Genomic DNA, 18,226 nt, shown 5'->3' with positions numbered 1-18,226 from the left:
TTCAACACATTTTCCTGGCACGGGCTCAACACAATAATGTTTATTGTAATTCAATCTAGTGTGGTCAAGAAACTTGTGTGTCCCTCCCTTAGAAACCCCTCTGAACCCGTTGATTTCAGAGGAATTCCACAACAATTCCACTGTTGGTTTGGAGAGAATAGTTTACAGCAGCTATTTATAAAACTGCTGTAAATGTCTCTGGCTTAGATAAAAAGACACAATAAAACAAACAAACAAGCTGGCAAACAGAGCAGTGATACTAGATAAAGCTAGATGGTTTTTGACCCAACGCTTACCTTGCAAGTCCCCCCATTCTGGCACTGGTCCTTGCAGTCGTTTATATCTGCACGGGAAAACAAATCTGAGGATTAATTCTGAACAGCTTGACTAAATAGTCTGTCTTTGAAAACAAGTCTGTGCTTTATCTTTCCCATGCTAGGGGCCTTTAAAAACATTGTCAGAGCTACAGTGTGCTGTGCAAAACTTGGACAATGTGGCTGCAGAATCAGGGCAAAACACAGTATTGAGCAATCCCGTCTGCTGCCAAGTGAAACTAGTCCTGGGATTGTTTTGAGCCACCCCTAATCACCACAGCCGTGGCCACACACAGGGCTAATAATGTTATAGCGGATTCATTTACAGAGCTGGAAAAGACAGCCCTTGTCCAACTGGTTTGCTTTACGCCTTTATGTTGCCGCATTAATTCAGCATGCATTGCACAAGTGGAAATAAATAAATAAAGGAAGGAAGCAGGCACTGGACAGGTGTCCTGTTCCGCAGCTGCAGCTGACAGCTTTCAACTCACTGATGTCGCAGTTCTGCCCCGTCCAACCAGGGAGGCACTCGCAGAAGTATCCCCCAATCAGATTGCGGCATGAGTTGGCATTGACACAGGGTTTGCTTTCGCATTCGTTGGCATCTAGAGGGGGAGAGAAAAGGATTAGTGGCATTCGCACATGCAGCTGACAGCAGTGAAGTGGTGGAAAGGGGCTCGGTGAGTCACCTATCAGACACGTTTTCCCCGTCCACTGCGAAGGACAGTGACACTTGTAGCCATTAACCAGATCTTGGCAGGTTCCTCCATGATTACAGGGGTTTGGAGCGCAGTCGTCAACATCTGTGCCAGAGACAAGTCAATTCAGGTTAATCAACGTGATGCTTTCTTTGAGCGCGTTCAGCGGGTGCATGGTGATTACAGTCTTACTGATGGTGCAGGATGGACCGCTCCAGCCTGGCGCACACTGACATTCGTAGCCTTGACTGGTTTCTGAGCAGCTTCCTCCGTTAGAGCACGGATTAGAGAGACACGCATGTTCCGCTAGAAAGAGGAAGACAGTTTTGTAGACAAGTTGTGATGATCTGTGATGAAAAAAAATGTGTATTTCTGAGATCTACATTTGCCCTAGTATTGGCAGGAAAACAAATCTTCAGTTTCTGATTTTAATCCCTGGAAAACCTCACTCGTCTGTCACCAGAGCACATCCAGGGGTCGACTCCTTTCCTCACCCATCAACATGACCCCATCCTCCCCTGCTCCAAAAGCCCGCTCAAAATCCCCCTATCTCTCTCTCATTACCCGCCCTGGCCTGCCACCCCACCAGGAAATCATCTTTCATGCTAAGTTGACCTGACCAATGCACCGTGACTTCCCTCTGACTCCCCGCCATTCTTCTTCTGAGAGGCGGCACAAGATGAGAGAGTGGCGGGAGGGAGAGCGGGAGAGGGGCGGCCCGAACAGTTTCTCCTTTATGGACGAGTTAGGGATGAGCGGGTCCCGAATGAATCAAAAATGAATGATTCACTCAGAGGATAACTAGGCAGTCGGAGGTGATCAGCTCTCGGTATGCCATGGGGAGGAGGGAGGGGAAGAGGATGCAGCGCTGCACCCTGGGGCCTCTGTGGTACAATAGCCTGACGTATCCCCTGGTCTGCAGACCTCCTGTTACGAAGGCCACGGTTTCCTGACATCTCTGCAGTTAAGCTGTCAGCACCCCGCGAGGCTCAGATTTAATGAGGAAAAAACCATCATCTCTGTGGTAAGTGTTCGCAGCAGCTGAACCTTTGCACCACGCCTATCTGTCTGAAGGAGCAAAGAGATGACCGGCCCTCAAGATCAAACTGCTAGATTACCTGACTTGGGGGCCACTTACACTGGAGTGGAAACAGATTATTGCCGAGTTACCACCTCCTCTGATTACAAACTCAAGGCACCTCTGACCTTTTGTCTGCAAGCTCAGTGAGCCAAGAACATTCCCACTTATTGTGACTGCAAACATGATTCTGAAAGCCCTTGAGATCAAATCTTGCATTTTAAATATAGATCGTCTTGTGCTTGAAATAAAGGAAGTTCACTGGAAATCCCAAAACATCTAAGACTTAGCCAAAGCAAAATGAGTCACTGTCAGAAATAGACATCTGCAAAACACAAAGTATGCCCTTTCATGCTTACTAGCAGTGGCTTAAACAGAAAGGTAACTTATCTTTCCGAGCAGCAGCACGTACCTCTCTCACAGTTGGCTCCAGAGTAACCCTCAGCACAGGTACACTGGTACTTGTCAGGTCCTGTGTTGATACATGTTCCACCGTTTAGACATGGCTGGTGAGTGCCGCAGTAGTTCAGATCTGGGGAAAGAGCGTTTCACATGTCTTGAGTTTGTTTGGACACAACACAAGCTGCTCCTACAGACACTGCAGCTGAAACAAGAGAAGGAAATTAACCTTTATCACAAAGGTGGCCGCCCCAGTTGGTGTCGCACAGGCACTGCCACGGCTCCACGCAGGTGCCATGTACACAGCCAGGGTGGGGGATGCATTTGTCGCAGTACTGACCCTGCCAGCCGTACAGACACCTGAAAGACACACAAAGAGACGTGCCATCGCAAATCAATACACACACACACGCCACAGCACAGCAACACAAGCACAACATTCAGGAAAATTCCCAAGCGTGGCCACATAATCTGTGTGGCATCTTAAAATGTTAATATCTTAATCTTCCATTTAGTCCAGATTCCTTCAGCAGTAATACAGCGATAATCTGTTTTTAATGAACTGCACATTAGCATATGCAGCAAGGAACTGCACGAATGAAACAAACAAAGAGGCGTATTCTTGCCCTCACAACTGGACTGCATCTTAAGACCACAAATGAATCTTAAGTAGCTGGGTGTTTATGCAACAGCTTTTAAACAATACTTGGGGACGAAGAAACAGAAGAGTATTTAGCATTTTACCAAACAGAAAAAAACAAAACACTAAATTACAGTTCCAATGGGACCTTTAGCACAGCTAACATTAGCATGCGGCCAGACGCTCCCTTTAACGACACTATGCCTGTGGCTTGGCAGTGGCGACATTCTTGCAGAGAGGAGTGTTCAGCCCTCCTCTGGGCTGTTACACTGCTGTTCATCCTGGTTCCCATGAGTCAGAAGTCATGCTCCTGCCCCAGGGTCGAGGAGGTGAGCATAGCTTGCCAACCACCGAAATGTCCACGTCCATAATTACACTGATAACGCTGCCCCCTTTTTTCTCCCTTAGCTCCATAATTAAGACAGCAATCCGGCCTGACTGATAAGTCCGCTCTTTAAAGGTGGCGAGGTGGTGACACGGTCGCTGCTGTGGAGCCGAGCGACAGGAAACACAGTGTCCCTCCGGGGGAGCGGCACACTGATTAGCCTCAAGAAACGGACGGACTGTAAAAATAAACTTGGTGGTTAAGTAAACCTCAGTCTGTGATTAAAGAGGCTATTCTTAAAAGTGTGCTAATCCCCTCCATGAGAAGTGGGGCAGGAATCCCCAGCAGGATCCCAAATCATTTGCAGTTATTACACAGCCAAATTACTGGGGAATGAGACATTACATTGTGCAGCACTGCTGATGCACATAAAGATCTCATAACAGTCTATATGTTGTGGCTGTGCAGTTAATGCTTGCCACAACTGTTTTCTTTAGTCCACAGATGCACTGTCATTACTCCATTATCAACAATGAAAGCGAAGAGTTTCACTAAAAACTCTGGGCTGGAAGAAAATCCCAAAGAACGTCAATAACGGTGGCTATGCTGACTTAGCGACAAGGAGGGTGCCCTCGCCTGCAGCCAATGTTGCTATGTACTGCAGTTGTTTTAACACACTGCAGCAGCCCGATGGTGGGAAACTGCTCACTGACTACAATAGTAGTAGATCTTGCTTGGAGAGTTTGTTGGCAGAGTGCATATAAACAGAGTTAAACCCTGAGCTTTAAATATAGCCACACCTGTGCAGAGACTAAAGCAATTCAACCTCTTGTTCTGCCAGTGGCCACACAAGCACTTACAAGAAACCTGATGATGTCAAAAGCTTGGGAAAAACAACAAAGCTGCGGCACAAAATGAACAAACCTGATCGTCCCTGTGCTTGATTTATGGCCAAATCAGACAACTAAGAAAGCAGCCAGTGCCTGAACTGTGGGAAGAGTTGGGCAGTACATGGCCTCCTCCAGGATGAGGATGAGATACAAATGTTAGTGCACACAATGCCCCAGTTCTGATATCCATCTGCGCTCGGCTTTTCCTCTGGCTGTGTGCATAAACAGCATTAGGAAGCCATTAGCTACACAAACAATACACTTTAGGGCTCATCCGAATGTTACACTCGATTTGACTGATAACGCTTGCCTCATTAGAGGGCTACATTTCCAACATGTTATCGAAGCAGTTGAGCCTCTCCTCTGCTCAGACTGGCAGCTCTCGTTCGAAGCTCGGTGAGAGATTTGCAGGCAGCTCAGCCTCCATCTCTGTTAAAGCCCTGGTACTGATAGTCTCTTGGCTAGAAATGCAAGCACGTACAGGGAAAGATCTGATGCCATGACAGAACTAGAGCTTGGACGTGATCCCTACATAACTCAATGATCTACACCACAGGCTTCTGGCACTATCCTCCATGGTAAGTTAATGCACTTAAACAAAACATGAGTGACATTTCACACAGTAAAAATGCAGTAAAGTCACTGATAAGAGTCTATTAAATCATAGAGAGCGGGTCCGGAAACTTACTTGCATCCACCTGGCTCCTTACATGATCCGTGTTCAGTGCTGCAGCCTTGTCGACATATAGCTAGAAGAAGAGGAAGAATAATCATTTCACTGCATGGTAACTACATTTTTTTTAGCGCATTTTAATTATAGGTGTACACAATTTAATTACCACCCTCTCTGACATTTCTGTCTGCAAGAGTAAACACTGCTGTCGATAAACTACCATGCATGATCTGCCATGTAACACTGTAAAGCACTTAATTAGAAATTCACCAGTGCCCAGGCTCATTTCTTGGGTTTAATAAATTACTCCTGGTACAAGAGGGAAACAAAAGCCTCATTTAAATAGAGAAGGAAAGAGGAAAATCCAGTGGGAGTTCACAAACACAGCCTGCCATTCAATGCCAACAACGCAACAGACAGTGTATCAGGCATGAATCACAGATTGCAGTCTGGCAGATAGTGTTTGAAGACTCATTCGTAGTCATAAATACTAATCCGACTGTCTCGATCATTCAGTGAGGTTTTCCATGACTACATGCTGCCTTCTCAGCAGGGCTTACCTGTGTTGCAGTCAGGTCCGGACCAGCCTTCCAGACAGGTTTTGTTTCCATTGTAGTCACATGTGTAATGCCCGAAGAACTCGTCTCTGGGCCGACAGAACTTGTTGCAGCCGAAGCCGTAGTAGTGCTCATCACAGCTGACCCGGATTTGGTACTCAAACTGGGCTACTGGTCCGTTGTGAGTCAGCTTCTGCCAGTGGGGGCTGGGGTTGATCATGCCGGAATGAGAGGCTTTCTCGATCAACTTCCCATCTGCACCTAAGAAGAAAGAATTGACACCATCAACCTTGTTTTTTACTTTCTTAGTAAGAAAAACTATTTTTTCCCCTCAACTGAGTTAATATTCATCGAATGTTTGAGCCTGGGAGAGAACAGTGGATAGAAGTATCTTACATTATGCTTTTGGGTGTTGCAATGTTCTCCTTAAATCATACAGTGGGAACCCAAAAATGCCCCAAAAATTCGCACACACAAATTGCAGAAGATCACTTAGATAGCAGATTATATGTAATTAAGCAACTATGTGCGCGCTGGAGAGGAAGAAAAGTAGAAGGAGGAAATGCAGAAAAAAGGAAAAGGATGCCTGTAATGAGCACTTTTAACTGCTTTTTTTCTCACGCTCCCTGTCCAACTCTCCCTGGTTAGTTTCAGATTCTCAGGTTTACAGCTTGAGGATATTACTGCTCTCCAATGCTGCCCTCTGCATCTGCTCAGGCGAGGACATTACCGCAGCCACCATAAATTACAGCGTGAGGACACCGATGCCACAGTCACTGCTGGGAAGCCTGCCAGCGTGCCATCAGCACTTTTTTTTTTTTTCCAGCCTGTCTTTCTCACATGCATTTTTGTGCTAACAGCAGTCTAAAAAAAAAAAAAAAAAGCATTGAAGTCAACACTTTCATACACTTACATAGAGTCTATCTACACTTCAGACGAGGAGCACAGGCGTGGGCTATGTTGTGATAGTAAAATACACACAGACTTAGACCCAGAAACAGACTTATTTTCTTGTCAAACACGAAGAGGTCACAGCTCTGCCAAACGGGCAAGGACTGAGCTGGGAGCTAAGGCCTGTAATGAGCTTCACACACAGAGCAAACACACTCGAATTGAGCAAACACCCTCAGCCCCGATCTCCAGACACTACACTGTCCACGAACAAGCCCGGCACATTAATACCGCTCATTGACTCGCGCATGTAGCACTCGCTACTTGATGTCTAAATCTTCCACCTGGGAGAGAATGAAAAATGTGTCACAGTCATTATTTACTGCACTCACACGAGCAGAGGTGGCTGACCGCGGGGTAAATCGCTCCTCTGTGTAGTATGATGCAATGTAGATGCAGTGGGGGATGGCCCGCTGTCATTTATTTACCGTGCTGTGCTGTGCGCAGGGGGGAGTCGGGCAGCATACTGAAATCACAGTGCCCAGTAACATTTCGCAGCGGTCTGGAATCGAGAGTTTAGCTGTGTGGCATTTCTCTACCAACTGCTGACCTGCAGTGTCAGGAGTAGCAGACTCTTACTACCTGCTGCCTGGCTTGGAGCTAAACATAAATCAGACAAACTTTAAAAAGTTTAGAAAGGTCAGACTGGAGAAACGGATTATTTAGAATCGGAAAAAAAATCTAAGCTTGCCTCCCATAAAAAAGAATCAGTTTACTCAAACTCCAAATGCTCTGCAGTAAGAATACATAAATGTTAATGCTTGTAAATAAGTATAAAACCAAGCTTTTTTTCCCCCTAATTAGAATCCAGTTAGGCAACAGTTAGGACACACGAAGCTGACAGCTGTGGTTTAACCTGACGGAGCTCAGAGAGGCTTAACCAGCAACGAGTGTGTACATTCAGAGGGATTTTCACACCACTGCCCTAATAGCTCTCTGGGCAATGGCAAATACAGCAGAAAAGACCGAAACCTTGTTGAGCTCGAACAGACATAAACAAGCATGAGATAATGCCCTGCCCTCATCTGGAGTCGCCAAGCCAATGCAGTTATCGTGAAACCTGGCAACCAGAATTTTATGTTCAGATGTTACGATTGTGCTCTTCACCCCAAGTGTTTGCACAGCACTCCAAGATGTCTTCCACTGCACATGTTCCAATCTGCAGCAGACCTGTGCTGGAGGTAACTTTAACCTCGGAGGCGGTGCGGCTCAGAGGCCTCGCCCCCGTCGCATTGTGACTGCAGGCCGGTCGGCTGGATGAACTCTGTGTTTCACGCCTCAGTGACAGTGAGACAGTGTGACCCCAACCCTGGCTGGCAGCACCTGCCATCAGTCATCGGCCAAATAAAAACATTTTCATAGACGGGGGAGGCGGTGTCTCCTCCCAACCCAACCCCCCCCCCCCATGAAAAATGCCTCCCACCTCGTTCACTTCTTCCCCCCGTGCTTCCTTGAACCGCTCTCCTTCCTTACAGGCACCTGTCAACACACTTTAACACAGACACACACCCAGTGGACCATGTGGAAGAGGGCAGGGGGTTCAGGAAGAATAAACTTCCTTTCCTGACCTTCAGCGCAACTCCTCCCAGGCGCTGGCCGTGAGGAAGGGGGAGAGACAGAAAAAGAGAGGGGAAGGCAAGATGGAGATGCCAGACAAGGAGAACTACTCACCACTGGTTTCGTTGTTGAAGTCCAAGGCTTCCACTATCAAAGTGTAGGACCTCTGGGGACGATAACACAGAGACACAAGGAGCATTAGTGAAGGGAACTGTCATCAAGGAGCCAAAAAATAATAATATTCAGTAAGTAATAAATAGTCTGAAAGATACTTTGACAGTGCAAGGAATCATTCACTGCGGTCTATGTCTTTGGTTTTCTTAGTAACCAAGCAAATTTGACCAAATATCACATCCTACATTAAAAATTCCACAACATCAGACCTAACTGACGTTAAATAAGCAAAGGATGACCATATTTTCCTTTATTAACGTATCATTTTCAGCGCTCGTAGCTTCCAAATCCAGTACTTTCTCGTTTCCCATGACCTCACCCACCCTCCCGATGACGTTTCATCTCCCTCTCATCGAGTTGGCTTACAACAAAGCCTGGTACAGAAAACTGCTGTGAACTTGCAACAATGGTCCCGTTGATCTGATTAAGACAGAATAAGCTCGAGGTGGTGCAGAGGTCTCTCAATGATTAGAATGGCAGACACATGGGCAGCGGTCTGGTCTAGCTGGACACCCACCCAGCAGGAGGGTGTCTGATGCGCCAAAAAACCAGCCGTATGCAGCGGGGCAGCACCACACAGACTCTCTACTAATTACTAGAATAGCTTTAAAAAATTTTTGAAATAGCACATAGAAAATTATAGTTCACCCTGAAAAGCCAAAAATATGTCCTCATATTAGCCACTGTAACCTTGTGCTCTTTAGAAACTGTTTTTCCCAAATACAGTTTTTCCACATGTTTATAAAATGTGGCGAGAGAAGTCAGTGGATGACTTCCAGCGCTCTGAAAAAAAAGCACACTGTCGGTTCTGTTTTGCAGTGTATTCGAGGGTGTTCAATTTCATGCTAATTTATTAAATTTTAACTGAGTGCTATGAATGTTGTGGACAATCCGGGTGGACGTGCTGAAGGAGACGGCTTTTTAGGCAATGTCAACACGGGCAAAAAAAATAGACAGATTAAAAAAAAAAAAAGAAGTGCATGAGAATAGTGAGACAGAAAAAAACTTTGCAGGAAAGAAGAGACAGAGAGAGACTGAATGAGTGCTACACTCTGGAGGGCCTGTCTAGATTTCAGCACTCCCAAAAACGCTTTGTCTGATTCAGGGTCGGTAGCGCTCACACCAATATCAGCTTACACATTCACCCTGCCCTGTGCTGCAGCCATGAGGGAACGGACAATGAGTCTGTGAGTGCACACGACACAGCGAAAGTATGCGATTGTGAGAAAGTGTAATCCACTTACAGAGCTCGGGCATCCACTAGAAACACCTACTTGCTATATTCGCACACATGCTTGGCCCCTAGCATCGCGGCTTGGAGGCATTTCAGATATTTTGCATTGCTCCTATGGCCCTCTTTGCTGTGATGACTTCATGGTAAACAAACCTGCTCGAAGGAAAACCCCTGTTCACTTTCCACCAAAAGAAAGAAAAGGCTATGACTCACTCCTGAAGCTTTTTTTTTTCCTCATAGCTTTACCTTGTTTTCTCAGGCATTCAACTTTCCATCTTTCCAGGAGACATTTGTGTCATCCTGTGCCAGCATTTCACTGCAATCAGGGCAGTCATTGTTTGAAATGCAATGCTGATCAGCAACAGACTTTACAGAATATTCTGACTCACAATTGGCTGCTATCACTTGACACAAAACACCAGTACGTGAGTCAGTGGTAACGTGACACCTAATCATCTACTACCACGACCCACCTACAGCTGGTTATTTTAACAGTAAAGAACAAACGTCTTCTGGCTCCTCTCCAAACATTAAGCACTATCATGTTAATGCTTCGCTGTTCGCCTCCTGTGTTCAACACCCAACACAGTTGCAAAAGAGCTGTTAGTGTTTTAATATACGTTCCATTAGGGGAGTAATTTCCCAGTCGAAACAACTGCAATCGGCTGCATCATTACAACAAATTTTACCGCATGTACAGACTTTCGAAACATCTTCGCATTAGGGAGGACCAGCCAGAATAATCCCACACGTTCGACACAGCGCAGTGGTGAGCTCATCCTAAAAATGGGAACTCAAATGCAACATCCAGGGGTTTTTCCTGGCTCAGGACGGGCCTTGGGGGGGAACTGTGCAGAACAGCAATCATGATCGGTTTGTGAACAGTAAAGGCAAGGATCCTCTGTTGCTTTGTCTGACAGAAATCGATGCATTTTCGTGATTTCCTTACAATTTTATGAAGAAAAAATAGAAGCAAAAAGTAAATGAAGCCCAACAGTCCATTTTATTCAAAGCTCTTATAATCTTTCCCTGGCTAAAACCTCTCGAAAGTTCTTCTGTGCAGCAAAAAACACTACACATTCAGCATCTGATTTATCTCTTGACACCTCACTCATCATTGCGACACAAATTTTGTGTATTTGTGACTAATACGTGTGGGAATACAACGTATTTATTGCCACAGTGAAGTCACCCTTTGGTGACGTCTCAAACAACCTGAAAGTTCTTTTGCTTTTGCTGCGCTAACACATAATCATTTTCCTGGCAGTTGCATCAGGAACAACAATGGATCCTTGCCAACCGAAAATGTCGACAGACCTGGCACACCTGCTATGCCACGAAACCTAACACTTCATCCAGAACTGATGGGAAAGAAATCCCATTTTGAAGTTTAATAGCTTATTGGCTCATTCCTTTAGATCCAGATCTACAACAACATCAGAACACACCCAATTCTTGCATGGTTTGGACTTGCCTCAACATGGAAGCTGTTGCATCACTATAATCACCATGCTCATCACCACAGACTAACTATGTATTAGTCTCACATTAACACAATTAACAGTCACACCGCAAAAGCTCATATAAAACATGGTAGCTTTAATATTTTTTTGCATCTTGTCTCGTAACTTTGCTGCAACAGGGAGCTCACACCAAGCAAAATGGCTTGATTTAACAAGTAGTCTCACCATTATTGGAATGTTTAGTTTCAGACTAAATAACTGCTTCCAGAAAGTGAGATATGGCCTGACTCCTCATTCACTAACACTCCATAACTCCTTGGCGGTTATCAGCTTGGAACCGTCTGCCACTGCCAGGTTCACTTTTCCCAGGCTCCCAGCTGACTCACAACTTCTCTTTGAACTACAGAGCACACTCTCCCTCTCTCTCTCACACACACACACACACACACACATCCAAGTGCAATAAGTGTGGCCATATGTCTTCTTATCTTTCCTGGCCAAGCAGACACTGTCCAACAGACAAGCAACATAAGCGATAAAGATCATTCCAGTTCGAATCACACTGACTTGCCAAAGAACACTACTGAATCCTCTCAGTAGGGGAATTTTCCTAATACACACACACACACTCATCCTGTCTTCTACTGAAAATGAAGCCATCTGATGTACCATTACTAGGAAATCTAACAAAATAAAAAAGAGAAGTATCTCTGTTTTAAAAACAGACAAAAGTCAAAGGTCTCAGTAAAGACGAAGCAGAACAGATTAGACTGGCGTAGGCCTACACTGAGCACAGAGGAAATGTAAACAGTCTAGTTAAAGGGATGTTGACCTTCTGTATCAGTTTTCCTGAGTAAATCACTTCAATAGTATCGACCTGCAATCTAACCAATGATTGGGACTGCTAAGTAACACACCCTGTTTGCCATAAAAGCCAGGCTCAGTCACGAAAAGACAACTGTCATGATCACCTTCAAAGCCTCGCTGGCTGCACAGATGACTGGAAGGAGGGAGTGCACTGTTTCCCAAGAGATTTTCCTCACAACAAGAGTTAGAGAAAGAATGCTGTACAATCAACAGCTTATTAAATATCCTGCAAAGGTACATCAAGCTGCAATACAACAGGACCTCACCCTGACGAAAGAATCTCACCTTTTGCCAAGTAAAACAAAAGCCACTGCAAACAGATTTTCTTGGAAGGCAAACAAGATGAAAACCTGAGATGGGAATGAAAAGTCACATCATGCGTTTAACTGCACAAGCAGCCAGTCATCTGTCTTCAACAAGGGTCACTAACCATTAAGAGAAACAAAAACAAGGCACAGGTTATTCCAATTAAATGCAGTTTCAATGCATCTATACAGCTTGAAACAATGCAGATAAGCAGTGAAGCATCAGAAGGCATTATGTAACGCCACACCGACAAAACACTGCAAGCACACACAAAAAAAATCCTTTTTCAAGCACAGGACAGGGTGAGGTAGAGAGAGAAAAAAGGAACACATTTCTTTTCCCTCTTTCACTTGAGTAATTTGCACTTAACTGCCACATCAGAGCCGACAATATAAAACAAACATGTCATTACTCCCACAGCAGCCAGCAGCGCTTACCCTCAAGGCTGAGCCGAGCACTGCTCTGTGACTCACCTGATCCCAGTTGTCAACAGATCAATCACTGGGATACCAACATGTCCCAGGTGTAAAGAGACACAAAAGCATTGTGTGAAGGCAAAGGCGGAAGAAAATGATGCCATTTAATTTAGGACAATTAGGGCGCAAGATGAACTGAGGCTTGAGATGACAGGAAAGTACTCTCTCTCCTTTTACAGGTGGAACCCGGGGCAAAATATGCTGAGGCGGCCATAGAGGCAAGGTCGCAGTTTGCCTGAGAGCCAGCTTCATCACTGCTGAGTCTACTACAACTGCTTCCTGTTGCTTGCCCTGCGCTGGCATTACAGCTGCACTGCCTCTATTATGCTCTGTAATCCTCACTGTAGTCACAGAGGGCACACTATTGTCCCTGCTTGATACACTGTGAGGGCCAGGGTAGCCGGGCCCTCACTCCTCTTGTGGAATAAAAAGCACGGAGCAGACATTAGTGAATCCATACGGGGCTCTAAAACACCGGTGCGCTTATGTTTAAGATGTGCGGCCCGACGTCGTTGGGCTGGATGCCTGGCTCTTGCCCTACCTGATCTAAGCACATGTGTGTAGCCTCATTAAGTGCAGCAGTTACTGTGGGTGGCAAGGTTAAAGCGATGAAATGCCTGGGGTCCAACCGAGCGTGACTTAAACAAAGCCCTTGGCCTGGACAAGAGGCCAACTTCATGCAGCTCACAAGAGAGGATGAAGGGGAGGGAGGGGAGGTGAGGGGAGAGGGTGGGGGGTGCGCTTCATGAACTCGGAGTACCCAACAACCCAATTGCACCACACTGCCATCTGTCCACAACAGCCAATCAACTGATGAAAAGGACAAAGAGTGATATCATACCTAACCTGACAATTGTTAATGTGCACTGAAGTAAAGCACTTGAAGTGAAGGAGGAGAGAAACGATCGAGCGGCTCTGTTTTCTCCCAGATCTCAGCGTGGCTGTACCAAACTGCTGTTTTCTAGCGCAGAGGTGCATTCAAACCTGAGCTACCCTGCTTGATTGACTGACTGTGAAGAATTTAAACTAAACATTTCCATGTTTCTAGAGTTTTCAACATGACACGAACATCCTTCATTAGTTCAGGGGCATGTAGGCCAGCGTGTAAGAAAAGAAATATGAGTAAAGTTAGCAGAGTCTTCAAACCTGACATAGCACCAGCTTCCATTTCAATGTCAACACGTGCTGTTTTCAAGTAGGAATGATTTTCAACCAGTAAGATGAAACTAGTCTGGCTGCGAGGGTTCCTGCCAACTTAGTGTTGCCATAGAGCGAACATAAACAGAAACCTTTGTCTTTCAAAAAAGGTGTGAGGCGCCAGTGTATAAGTGGAGAGCAAATAAAAAATACAGACAATATCAAACTGCACGCTACCCCGCTGAGAACACTGTTTTACTGGCAGATCATCGGTTAAAAAAAAAAAAAAAACACTTAAATGATCATCTGTTCTGCCTCACAGGTAACAGGCATAAAAATGAACCACATGAAAGGAAATCACACATGATCATCCACATCTTTCACTTATTTGGGCTGTTTCAGTGCCGTCCGTGCGCACAATGCTTGAAATCACTACAAGAACTTCCATCAAGATTGAGGTAAAAATAGCCTTGATGTAATTGGACACACACATACCAGCAGACTGTGCCTTTCACCCATCAGGCACAGTGGAGGAGTTTGCGGGCCAAGCTGTGGGGCCAGTCAGTCTGTGCACAGTCCTCCTTTTTTTTTTTTTCACTACATCGAAATGTGCTCCAGCATGGCAAATCATATCTCTCACAGACCTACAACACTCCCACAGGCCTGTCAGGCCCATTTATTTACTCTCTGAAGAAGAGCTGACACTTAAGGAAACCAGAAAGTGGGGTTTCACTCTGGAGTCGCTGTACTGAGCAACAGGACGAGCTGCCAGAGGAGAGGAACCCTGTGAGAAACAAGCTCTTTTAAAATGTTCAGTCAAGCCAGACAAGGGAGACATATTCACAGGGAACATTTGAAGTAGCACCCAGTCTATTTACACAAGATAATATGGTTTATTTAAAGGACATCAATTAAAAATCCCCAGACATAAAAGATATTTATTCATGTTGATGGCTGTCTGACAGATCAAATTAAGTGCAGGTCTGAATTTTACCTACTTTTTAAAATGATTTCTCACTGCCCGATTGCACCCTCAAGACAAATTCTGAAAACTTCTATGAATATCAAATATGCAAGAGAGTTTTAACAGCCTAACACTACTTAGATAGACAGGCCTGGGCCTGGTGGAGAAAAATACCTGCACCTGGTTAATTAGAGCAGATAATAAGGAGAGCAGGGGGGTTTGTCAAAAAGTAGAATTCACAGAGAGCTGACTACCAAACTCTATTCTGTGTTTGTTGTGTTTTCTATCCACTTCTTTGGGGGGTAAGAATGATTGGCGGCCAGTAATTGCACCCAATTGCCATGCAAACAGACATTTTTCTCTCTTTTTTTTCAGGGTTGGAGATGCGCGTCAGGAAAAGTTTTTTTTTTAAGTCTTCACTCACCGGCCAGGCAAAACTGAAGGGCAAAACTATCCTGGATTTGTCATTCCTCACAGAGCTCTTGAAAGTAAAGGTATTCCCTCCGAGGACAGGCGTAGATCCCATTCCGAAGCTGCAGGGCCCTGCAGCTGAAACCCTCGACTGGTATTCCTTCAGGCAAACTTTAAAAAACGTATCGCACTCGTCCCGTGTGCATTTTCTATCCGCGGTGTTCCGTGCGCCATCACAGCACATGCCGCTCAGCAACTCTCCGTTCACATTGTGCATCGATAAGATTTGTAACTCGAATTGTCCCGATCCCTCTGACACCTGTTGGAGACAGAACAGTGAGTGCAATGGAAAACTTTGACCTGGCAATAAAAGAAAATCACAGAACATTAACTGTACGTAAAAGCTGCACCGTTTTGCCGCTAGTGGCTCTACATTATTGTGCACTTGCAGCGGGTTAAGTGTGGACACAAGTTTGCACGAGGTTACATGCAAGCTTAGCGACACACACACACACAAGCAAACATCCAAACAGCTTCACCCACGGAACTAATCCACGTACCTGCGTGAGAAAGCAGAGTAAAAAGGCAGCAACGACTGAGCCCCGTCTCAAAATCATGCCTCCGGACTGTGGTTGCCACTCGTTTGTACTAGTCGTCTGGCCGACACACGGCACCAGAGCTCTCCTCTGGTTTAAACATGCACGAGTGGCGAACAACACTTTGATCAGCGGAGCACAGGTTCCCGATTCATAGAAGACCGCTTCCTAGTATGTCCCGCAAAGCTCTCCGAGCGTCTGCGCTGCGTCGTTATCCGACAGTCTCCACTTGTTGTTGAGGAAAGTTTACTCAGTAGCCATGCGGCGGCGGCGGAGCCCACTGCTGACTGACTGACTGACTACTGGTCCGAGCTGGAGACACAAGTTCAGCAGGGAGGGAGTGTCTGCGGAGCCCAGAGTCTCCATATTCATGAGGTGAGCGCACAAGAACCCGCCCCTCTCACATTATGAGGATAATCATACACTCAGGATCCTACTCTGGCAGTGCTGCGGTGGAAACTAAAAGTGGAAACAATCTATAACCTGAAGCCTTATTGATACTCATAAGTCATCACAACCACAAACCTAAATCAATTACAGTTTAAGACACGCATCAGTTCATACCTCACCCCTCCTTTTATTAAGAGATTCTATCTTTCTGCATCCTGCATTAGCTGCATACTGCCCTCACCACAAGCCAGGCTATTATTTTACCTCATAAAGATTTATGTCAGTTTAAAAGGTGGATAGACCGAGTTTAGCTGCTTTTTACTCTCCTCTACATTTGTGCCATTAGGTAACATACTAAATCATTCTGGGCTACAAAATGAACTTGCATCAAGGCCAGTGCTGAGATGTTATTTAAATGGTGTGTTAGACAAGCCTTGGATGAAGAGCGTTACATTCCACTGGAGAAAAATGTTCAATATGTGCACATTCTCAGCATATCTTTTTCTTCATTTAAAAAAAAAACATAATGTTATGAGGTGGGGGTGTGCAACAGAACTTGCCCACCTGAGGAATGTCACACATTTTAAATCACTTGCAATGTAATGCTGCTTCCAACAATAAACCTCCAGTTTATGGGCAAACATAATACCAGGATGGATATTAGTTTAAATGCAGCCCCTGCTGATCAGATTTATACCTTTTAACATTCAAGTCATTGATGTGGTCACAGAAATACTCTGACAGATTGCTGAAAGATATTATTACCCCAGTATCCTTTTTGGTGTCAAAGGGCAATTGTGGCCAGGTGTATCTCTGCAAGAAGGTAATCTGTGAACTGGATCAGTGACTAGGAGTACACACACACACACACACACACACACACATAGATGCTTGCATTCATATGAGAGGATGGGAACCCCCTCTGCCCCTGTGGTTAGTGATTTGCGTGGACTAATTACACAGGTCATTCAATGGGTCACAATCGAGGAAACACAGTTAGAGACTGTGGCGTTACAGGGTGAGGAGCGCATCAATCAGTAACCATGTAATGTTTCACCATCACACTTTATAGCTGTTTATGAGGGTGTCACACATCTCAGATGTATGTGTTTGCATCTAGATAAGCCGAGAAGTCCTGCAGTTTCTGGCTATATTTTCTTTGAAACCCTGTAAACACCCTCTGTTTTCACTGAAACGGCAAAGCAAATAGCTTATCTTATCGTTAGATGCCTCACTAACAGTGAAATGTTGCGGTGGCTTCTGCATTGATCCCGAAGAAACTCGTCTTCAAGCGACAGAACTGGAATAATTTGCTTCTTGCTCAAAGTGGCAAGCAGCTACGTGTTACTTTCACCATCCTAAATCACTGCCGTCTATATTCAAATGTCACATTTCCTGTGGTTGAACTTCAAGATGAAAGATAGAACTTCCTCCTCGCCTGCCTCAGTCGCTGAGCTGATAGACATCTCAGGTTGCAGGCTTCATTGAAATGCTCACTCTGGGTAATTAGGGTTAATTGGAGGAGTTTTTAACCCAAGGGAGTATTTTTTTTCTTCCTTTTTTTCGGCCTTGATGGTGAATGCAAAAATTGAGTCTAGAGATTGTAGACGGTTCAGAGTGGGGGATGTGACTGGATCCTGTCTGCCGTGGCCCCGTGACCTGCCCAGAGGTGATGCTTGTGTTGGGATGATGACAGGGGTGGGAGAGAGCAGTGGTGGTGCTCAACATGAATGAAAGAAAGGGGTGTTCTGGGAGAAAATATCTGACGTGATAATGAGTATCCGCAACAAAGTGCCAGCCACAAATAGTGTCTTTTTCTGTGTTTGCACATTTATACAAAAAGTCCAGAATACTCAGTGTTGAAGGATGGCGTGTTTGCAATAGATGCTGCATTTTATTCCTGGAAAAAAACACACTTTGCTGAGAAGCCAGGCCAAGGAAGGATGCCTTGTTGATTTATTCAGCTCTTCCACTTGACTGCTAATAGGTATCCAAGCAGCGTGTTCTCTGTAAGCATGGTCTGTAGTCGTCATGGAGCACAGACAGAGTTTCTCCTCTGAGGCCGTGGTGCTAATCTCCTGCAGCCTTAATGTGATTATGGTAATGATCACACAAATGACCCCTGG

The 18,226-nt window shown here is 45.3% G+C and overlaps 1 protein-coding gene across 1 annotated transcript in view; it reads right to left on the bottom strand.

Moving 5' to 3' along the window:
• The window catches only part of jag1b (jagged canonical Notch ligand 1b), a 29,746-nt gene extending 13,714 nt beyond the window's left edge, over nucleotides 1-16,032 (bottom strand). The window contains exons 1-11 of the mRNA XM_022191295.2: nucleotides 15,675-16,032; nucleotides 15,128-15,433; nucleotides 8,197-8,248; nucleotides 5,578-5,835; nucleotides 5,033-5,093; nucleotides 2,719-2,849; nucleotides 2,503-2,622; nucleotides 1,205-1,318; nucleotides 1,004-1,117; nucleotides 806-919; nucleotides 297-343 (exon numbers count right to left, since the gene is read on the bottom strand). Coding sequence (XP_022046987.2) covers nucleotides 297-343; nucleotides 806-919; nucleotides 1,004-1,117; nucleotides 1,205-1,318; nucleotides 2,503-2,622; nucleotides 2,719-2,849; nucleotides 5,033-5,093; nucleotides 5,578-5,835; nucleotides 8,197-8,248; nucleotides 15,128-15,433; nucleotides 15,675-15,731 — 1,374 coding nt within the window. The 5' untranslated portion in view covers nucleotides 15,732-16,032. The remainder of the gene's footprint in view (nucleotides 1-296; nucleotides 344-805; nucleotides 920-1,003; nucleotides 1,118-1,204; nucleotides 1,319-2,502; nucleotides 2,623-2,718; nucleotides 2,850-5,032; nucleotides 5,094-5,577; nucleotides 5,836-8,196; nucleotides 8,249-15,127; nucleotides 15,434-15,674) is intronic.
• Between the last annotated feature and the right edge of the window lie 2,194 nt (nucleotides 16,033-18,226).

This window comes from Acanthochromis polyacanthus, chromosome 15 (genome assembly GCF_021347895.1).
Source record: "Acanthochromis polyacanthus isolate Apoly-LR-REF ecotype Palm Island chromosome 15, KAUST_Apoly_ChrSc, whole genome shotgun sequence".
NCBI classification, from domain to species: domain Eukaryota; kingdom Metazoa; phylum Chordata; class Actinopteri; family Pomacentridae; genus Acanthochromis; species Acanthochromis polyacanthus.
The sequence above is the reverse complement of the archived record's forward strand: the minus strand, read 5'-3'. Positions and strand labels throughout refer to the sequence as shown.